At 39.4% G+C, this 8,364-nt stretch overlaps 1 protein-coding gene across 2 annotated transcripts; it reads right to left on the reverse strand.

The window, feature by feature from the left end:
* Positions 1–1,106: 1,106 nt before the first annotated feature.
* On the reverse strand, positions 1,107–7,909 carry LOC122306695. Of its 2 annotated transcripts, XM_043119168.1 has the most exons (6): positions 7,430–7,904; positions 3,452–3,748; positions 3,157–3,199; positions 2,263–2,554; positions 2,002–2,083; positions 1,107–1,543 (listed from the first exon to the last, which is right to left on the reverse strand). In XM_043119168.1, the coding sequence occupies exons 1-6, from the start codon at positions 7,760–7,762 to the stop codon at positions 1,355–1,357; spliced, it is 1,236 nt and encodes a 411-aa protein (XP_042975102.1). In that variant the 5' UTR covers positions 7,763–7,904; the 3' UTR covers positions 1,107–1,354. The 2 variants fall into 2 exon arrangements, with proteins under 2 accessions (XP_042975102.1, XP_042975103.1); XM_043119169.1 differs by lacking the exons at positions 1,107–1,543; positions 2,002–2,083; positions 2,263–2,554 and adding an exon at positions 2,630–2,925 and having other exon boundaries at positions 3,043–3,199; positions 7,430–7,909.
* Between the last annotated feature and the right edge of the window lie 455 nt (positions 7,910–8,364).

The raw sequence follows: 8,364 nt of genomic DNA on the forward strand, positions 1-8,364 counted from the left end.
TTATTCCTGACCCGAAATAAGTTATTCCTAACCTTGATGCCAAACAAGTACTATTCCAGATAGGAATAGGTTCTTGTTCCAGATTGGGGGCATGCACAACCACGGATAAGATAGCAAAACACACCAGGAATAGCCAAAAACTTGCAGCCAAACATACCTGGACTCTTCCTCCGGCCGACGATACACAGTCCTTCCGGCAGCCGATGGAGACGAAAATTCATCGGAGTGGACAGAGGACGCCGGCGACCTCGATTCCGGTGTCCATTACCGGAGATAACCCCTTATGTCACCGAAAAAGCACTTCGAAGGGGCTGCCGGCCGAAACTTCAGGCAAAAATTTCACAGCACCACCAACAACCAACTACAACCACCAGCACCCGCAGGAAAAACGCCACTAACCTGTCGTACAACCACAACCGACCACTCACCTCTCTGATACCATGTAGTCGATAAACAAGAGAGAGAGAAAACTGTATTGTGTTTTAATTAATGAATAATCAACTATATATATACAAGTAGTGACCATTATACCCTCACACTATACATTTAATTACAATATGTATTCCAACAGTATCAAACGAACTCTTTTTGATATTGCTTGAGCAAGCATTGAGCAAACTCTCTACATGAACTTTACTTGAGTGACCTGTCAAACAAACGCTAAGTGCACTTTCTGTTCGGTGTTTCTCAAGTCACAAAACAAGTCCAAATTTTTGAATCCCCACAAGTATCGGCTCAAGCCTCATTCAAATTATAACCAAAAACCATAATGAATCATTGTCGGATCGGGCCACCATAAGAATAGATCAAGCTTCACAAACCCAACACTAACAACTAATGCTATCACAGATTTTTGAATGCCTGCAGTGCTTGTAAACTCCAGGCTTCTCTCCCTTCCAAGAAGCACAGACATGGCATCTGGGTCCAGAAAATGCCACTCAAAGATCAACACACAAGCTCATAAGAAATCTCCTCTTTTACCGACATCGCATTCATAAGAGCTGAAGTGGGAATTTTCTTCGGACTATATTTACATATTAGCACTACAATCTACAGAACTGAAAACGTACGTACAAAATACAAATCATACCTTTGCAAACATTTAGTTGAGTACATTCGTCTATGTAAATGTATGTAACGAAACATCTTTGGGAACCAGACTACATTATCTCTATGTTTTTCATTTGTTTGTGACCAGATGGTTTCTGTAAAGGTACGTCAGATAGGATTCCCTCATAAAGCAACTACGTCTTAATAATGGATTCTGTATGACAAACTATGCGAGTTGTCACATTGACAAAAGCCCGATCAGCAAATAGAAAGAGTAAACTGAGCACTAATACTATCTCAGCAGTTACACTGTATCATGTCGCTGCAAGATCTTTCCAACATCATAAGCTAGTCTCTTGCCAAGTTGCTTTTGATGATTAAAAAATTCCACAAATAAATCCTTTAGCAGCTTAGCCATCTGGTATTCTTCAGTTCCTAAATACACAACCTTTAACTCATTGGTACTCCCAATGTACCCGTTCTGAAATATTATCTGCAATTTTAAATGCTATATCAATAACTAATATTCTTTCATTCGAAAAGAATTCCAATATAAAGAAACTAGAAAGTGGACAATTAAACTTTTCATACTTGCTATTAAATCTCCTCATTTTTTTGGGTGTTGGAGGAGAAGAGAAGAGAGAAAAGAGGGGGGGGGGGGGTTGTTGCGGAAGATATATATGAAGAGAGGTCTTGCACCATAGATACGGGAATAACTTAGGAGGAACCAACGAAAAGCTTGTAACTTATGTATGCCAGCTTACCGAGTGTTCATTCTGGTAAAAGGGTGAAAGTACTAGCAACAATGGAGCAATACATAGACATGCTGAACCCTCTAGTGCTTGAGAGTGCAGCAGCATTTTCTCTCCAAAATATACAGAACGCTTTCTATTCCTATAATATATTCATCCATTGGCCCAAAAGCTAAAACATAATGAAATGAAGGCTTGCCTGAGATTTAACCATCTGGATCTCAGCTGATATTACTCCTAGTATATTATTCCCCGAAAGTTTCTCAATTATCACCCATGGCCTGCAGATAATTAATCAAGTAATGAACGAAAATTCCCTACTGACTAAAGCTAAAGCTAAGCCCAAAAGGCACAAACAGGATTGAACCAAAGCCATTGAATCTGTCACTTGATACAAAATAATTCCTGTGGAAAAAGAATATAAGGAAGAAAAAAGGGAATAACAACTGAGATTAAATACCTTCCACTTGAGGACAAGATGATGTGATTGGGATTATCCAGAAAATCACTAAGCTCTTGAAATTTCTTTTCACAATCCAACATAAGGGCTCCCTTTGTTGTCGGATCTGAATTCAAATTCAGGAAAAGATAGACTTGAGGTGATATGGCTGTTTCTCTATGAATGAACTCTGAAACAATTGAGGGAGATGAGCCTTTATCAAGATTCTCAAGTAGTATCACATACTGGTTTTCTACACCCCCAAAATCCGTATCTTCATCTATAGTCCTTTCTGGATGATTGCCAATCCCTCCTGCTTCAGATACACACATGCACAAAACAGAGATGAAGAAAGAACAAAATTGGGAAACCAGTTTTTTTCAAACACTAGTGACAAAATCAGAAACAGATGCATTTGATGAAAGGCAAGGACATTTATCTCTGATAGTTTGCTTGGGTACAAACAAAAAGCATGCTAGAAAAAAAAATACTGGAATTGAACTCCTTTCCAAAGTGATAGTATGACATTACGAAGGCCAAAGATACAAGTTGTTAGAGTGTGTCCACAATGCTGCTCCTTGTTATGCTCCAAAAAGCCCGAGGGTGCCATATCAAATGCCAAAAGTCTTTTGAGTGTCTCTTCCCTAACACCAATTAGTTTTACGTGGATTGGCAGCTCGTGGTCTGACACAAATGATACAAGGCAGTGACAAAAGTTTTTCTTTCTTTCCTTTTTTTTTGATAAGGCAGTGAAAAGTGACAAAATAGTTTGTAGCATATGATTTTTAAAGAGGATGTTACCCAAGATGAAGCTAAATAACAGGAAAAAGACAAGAGTAGTGGACTCCAAGTACTTTGGCTTTAGAGCTTTCTGAGTTGACTCTAATTGAATCTCCATACTGGATAAGGACAAACCTTCAGATATTGTATTCACGAACAGTTGGGCATGGCCTGCTTCCTACAAACAAGCACTGATAATATCAATACTAAAAGAGTATGCAAACAACCTAAACCATGATGCTGTCCAGTAGATTCATTATTTTCTCTTTTTAATGGGTGGCATTTGTCAACAGTTCATCTATCTGAAAGTTATGTAAGTAGAAATCTGGCAAAATGGGCATGCAGAACCAGATATCAGGTTATGTGCCTATTTCTTATTTTCCATGTGCTTAGACACAAAAATAAAGAACTTCGTAAACAAAGTAACTACCTGCTTGAGACATTGAAAAAAACTCAGCTTGTGGTTGATATTTGGGCTCTCATCATTTATTGAAATCAAAACAGGGGCCCCATTTCGTAGAAATCTCTCCCTGGCTATATTAAGAAAAGAAGCCACTTTGGGATCTATTTGTGCACTTGACTGGACTCGACAAATGCTCTCAACAGATGTAGCAGTCAAGTTTCCAGCATTTGGACCATGTATCCATAAAAGGATAAAGGTGCATAAGCATTCTTCTTCTTCGTTTTCTTCTTGTCCTTGCTTGCTAGCATGTTCACGATGTTCAACCTACCAAAACAAGCCCAACAGACAAGTCAGCAAATGAGAACCCCACCAGCCAGAGTGAGATCCCCAAGGGCACCACTAAATGAGAAATGAACTACAAATACTCACTATTTTTTTTTTTTTTTAAGAAGAGACGCGGGTCACCTGTCCATGAGTGACCCACTCCCAATATTATTAATAAGCTCTTGCTTATGGTGGAGAAATACCTTGGAAACAAAACACGAAGCCCTTAAGGCAAAAACCCCAAAAACAATATCTAAAAATCTTTACAAATAAACCCATTCCCATCAATACCGTATATAAGGAATTCCCAAAGAATCAAGCCGCACGATCCCCCGAAGCCTACCTCGCCCCAAGCCCTCACCAACAAAATCAAAATCTCTATCCATCGCCCCTTCTTTAGCTAAAAAATCAGCAGCCATGTTGGCCTCTCTAAAAATATGTCGAAATCAAACGTTGAGCATCTGAACAAGAGATTGCATCTCGTCCCAAAAATCCCAAAGAAACCAATATTTACAAACCCCGGAAGCTAGCCAACCCATCACCACACTAGAGTCAGATTCCACCAAGAAACCTCTCATTCCAAGTGAATGACACAGCTGAAGCCCATCAAGAAGAGCCCAACATTCCGCAATGTTATTCATTGCATGCCCATAAAAATGAGCAAACCCCGCTAGAACCTTTCCCCCATCATCCCGAATGATCCCGCCATCGCCGGACCTCCTTGGATTTCCACAAGATCCCCCATCCACATTAAGCTTCATACCATCCACCGCCGGCAGATTCCATTTAATAATTTTTGGAACACGTTCACAAACCGTAATGATCGGGCAATTAAGTTCCTGCAAAATTGAATAATCATTTACTCCTTTCTTTTTAAAGCTTCTCAATCCCTTAGAAATATCCCTTAAATTCACCTTCACCACTCTCACAACAACCCTCCAATCAAAATGCACACACTCCATGCGAGACGCACATCGAGCCCAAGAAATAATAATGGGCAACACACCTCGAACCCAACCAACCTGTGAATTCAATACAGTATGTCTCCACCAAACATCATCATCCCATCCCAAGACAGCTGCTGTGGTAATTGGATAGCACGACACGAAGCAAAGCAATCCCAAACTTTTTTTGGACCCTCCCCCTCACACAGGACGTGATCTAGCGTCTCTGTTTTTGGCTCTATACAGCAGCCACACTTTGACACTAACGGTATACCCAATTGAGTGACCACCTCATCCACTGGTAGTGAGTTACGTTTAGCCCTCCAGCAACAACAAGCCATGCGTTTAGGCACTTGCTTCTGCCATAGCCAGCGACGCCAGGGGCACAAAGTTCCCCCCTTCTCACAATCTGCCATGCCGAATTAGTAGAAAATAAAACATCAATTGACGTGGCCCATATACAATGATCCTCCCCCTCCTTCACTTTGACACCTGGCACAATGATGTGCTGAACCATCTGTTCAGGGACCACCTCTCTCAGCCGATCAATATTCCAGCCATTAGCCGACCAAAGAGATCTAAGAAGCAATCCTGAATCCCCATTCACAACACAATTTTCGGCCAAGCAACCATCCCCTAACCAATTAGCAAACCAGAAATTAACATTTCCTTCGCAAATAATCCATCTGGAATTTTTCAATACCATTGGCATTACTTATATAATCCCCTTCCAGAATCAAGACCCTCTCCTTAGATTCATAAGTGAAAAAATATGCTTAGTACCCACATATTTTGCCAAAAAGAACCTCGCCCATAGCGAACCCCCTTTAAGGAGTTTCCACACAAACTTCATGAGCAAGGAGTTTTGTACTTCTGATAAATCCCGAATCCCAAGTTCCCCTTCTTCTATTAGCAAACAAATCTTCCTCTAGGAAATCCACTTTCTTTTCCTATTCTCTATGGTTGATCCCCATAAAAAATTGGAAAAAATCCCCTTCAAAGCCGATAAAACTCCTTTTGGTAAACTCAGAACTGAGAGCATGTGCATAGGTAAGCTACTCAACACATGCTTAATTAAAACAAGTTTTCCACCAAAGGAGAATAGTCTCCCTTTCCACCCAGCCAATTTTTTCTGAACCTTAGCAATCAAAGGTTCAAACATCCCTATTCTTACTCTCCCCACATGCAATGGAATGCCCAAATAAGTACATGGCCAAACACCTTCCTCAAACCCCGAAAGGCTCTTGATGTCCAATCTTCTACTCAACGGAATATTAGAAGAAAAAAAAAAGGAAGATTTATGAGCACTCACCTTCTGACCCGACATATCCTCATACATATGAATTACCTCTAACAGCCGTCGGATTGAAGCTTTCCCACCATTTGAAAAAATCAGTAAGTCATTCGCATAAAGCAAATAACTAATTCTGGATCCCCCACAAGAAGTAAAAGGCTTAATTCTTCCCAAATTAAACTCCCTATTTAACATGCGTGAAAGAACTTCTGACAAAATGAACAAATACGGAGAGAGGGGGTCACCTTAGTGAAGTCCCCCTGAGCTCTTGAAAAATCCCCTAGAACATCCATTCAAAATCACCGAGAAACTACAAATGCTCACTAATCAATAGAAAACTGCCAAGTAAACTCTTCTTGAAAAATCTGTTAGAAGCACACATAAGCGAGACAACCATTAACTAGTAGTTAAGGAAAACACTAGGGACACAAAGGATCAACAAACTGATTGTGAGAAGTCAGTTAAGTTTTTCTTTTTTCTCTCTCTTCCCCCTCGCCCCAGTCCCCCTTTCCACTTCCCGAAGCCCCCAGATAGAGTGATCTAGATTCTCAACTCATCTCATCTAATCATTACAACTTTTTCAAATTTTCACACAAAATATAATAAACAATTCAATTTTTTCAAATCTCAAAACAATAATAATATTAAAAAATAATATTTTAACAATATTTTATTCAACTTTCATCTCAACTCACTATCCAAACAGCACCTTAGAGGCAGTTTCGCATTCTCCATCTCAATCCCATCACCGACACTTTGTGAGATCCCTTTGTGTCCATGGGACTCTTTTTAGAAAGACATCAAAAGAATGGGGACAAGACTAACATTCCTACATAAAAACTTGTAGCAGCTAACAAACGAACCAAAATAAAATAAAACAACACAAAAGAAAAAACTATTTCATAACCTACCCCATGAAGATAGAGTTTTCTTTAAATAAAATCATATTGCAATCAATTTCTCGTCCTTGGCATTAATCTTTTTAATTATAATTTTAAAATAGAAAACAGAGAGAAAAGAAAATACTAGAAAATGTCTGTCAATATATTGGCCAAAAATAGTACTAGAACGGGGCTGTAGTTAGAAGGGTGCACAAAACTTGTTTGAAGCTACACTTTACACTACCAGTGTAATATGAGACGATTTCGATTTGTTGACAAGTCGTAAAACGCTTGCATGTTACCCATCTGAGATCGACCTGTTGATGTTAATTTTTAACATCAGACCATGCGTGTGCAAATCACCTACTTGAAGTTCGAAAAGAACGTGACACTTTTTCAATCTATTTTGCATTGACCCATTTGCGGTCCTATATAATAATTGTTTGTCTCAAACGAGGTTCGGAATAAAAAGGGCAATGTATCCGTCGTTCTGTTGGATATAGAAAAAACAGAAAAACTCGACATTTTTGAGACACAGAGAGATAGAGAGAGAGACGCTCACCCCCTCGACCAGGGCATCGTAGAAGCGGACATCTTCGTGTTGGAACGAAAAGGCAGTGCAGACGACGTCGCCTTGGAGGACTTTGGAGCACTCGGAGTCCTGGACCTGAACGGACATGGGTCTGAACCGGGCCTCGAAGTCGTCGACCTCGCTCAAGCTCTTAAAATCGCTGGCTTTGAAAACCTGGTCGTGCTCCTCGGAGAAACCGCAGTACTGGAGCCTCATAATGTCGCCGTCTAACTCCACCATCACGCTATACCACGCATCGTCGCTGGTCGCCCTAAAGTCCAACTTCCCCAGAGGGTTCCCCGGTACAGCATTCTCCGACGACATGTCGCGAAAAACACAAACTCAGCAAACAAACATTGAGCGAGAGTCCTTTGATCGGTTGAGGAAATGTTTAGAAAGATAAATGGGTTCCAATGTTCTTTAGGTGCAGGGGAAGTCGAAGAGAAGAGCCGGGAATGAAAATGCACTGTATATTTGTACACGTGGCGTACTATCATTTAGAGCATATGGGAAATGATAGGATCCCGCTGGGATTCCCTTCGTTTGTCCCGCTCAATTTTTTTTTTTTAATTTTACAGAAAAGTTAAAAAAAATGTCATTTAATTATATTATGAATTTTATTATTTTTTCAAAATATTTAAAAGTGTTAAAAATTTGATTTGAAAAAAATATTAAAAATTATTTTTTTTAACACTTTTAAATATTTTGAAAAAATAATAAAATTCACAACATAATTAAATGAGAGGTTTCATCATTTTTGGACATTTTGCTAATTTAGAAATGATTGACTAGATTTTTAGCTTGGGATTCAATGAGTAACCCATGACTATTTTGGATTAAATTTTCTTCAAGATTATGGAATTTTGAATGATTAACTTGATAGATTGTATTTCATTTTGCCTATGGGAAGGCTTAAAGTTCTATAT

This window comes from Carya illinoinensis, chromosome 4 (genome assembly GCF_018687715.1).
Source record: "Carya illinoinensis cultivar Pawnee chromosome 4, C.illinoinensisPawnee_v1, whole genome shotgun sequence".
Classification (NCBI taxonomy): domain Eukaryota; kingdom Viridiplantae; phylum Streptophyta; class Magnoliopsida; order Fagales; family Juglandaceae; genus Carya; species Carya illinoinensis.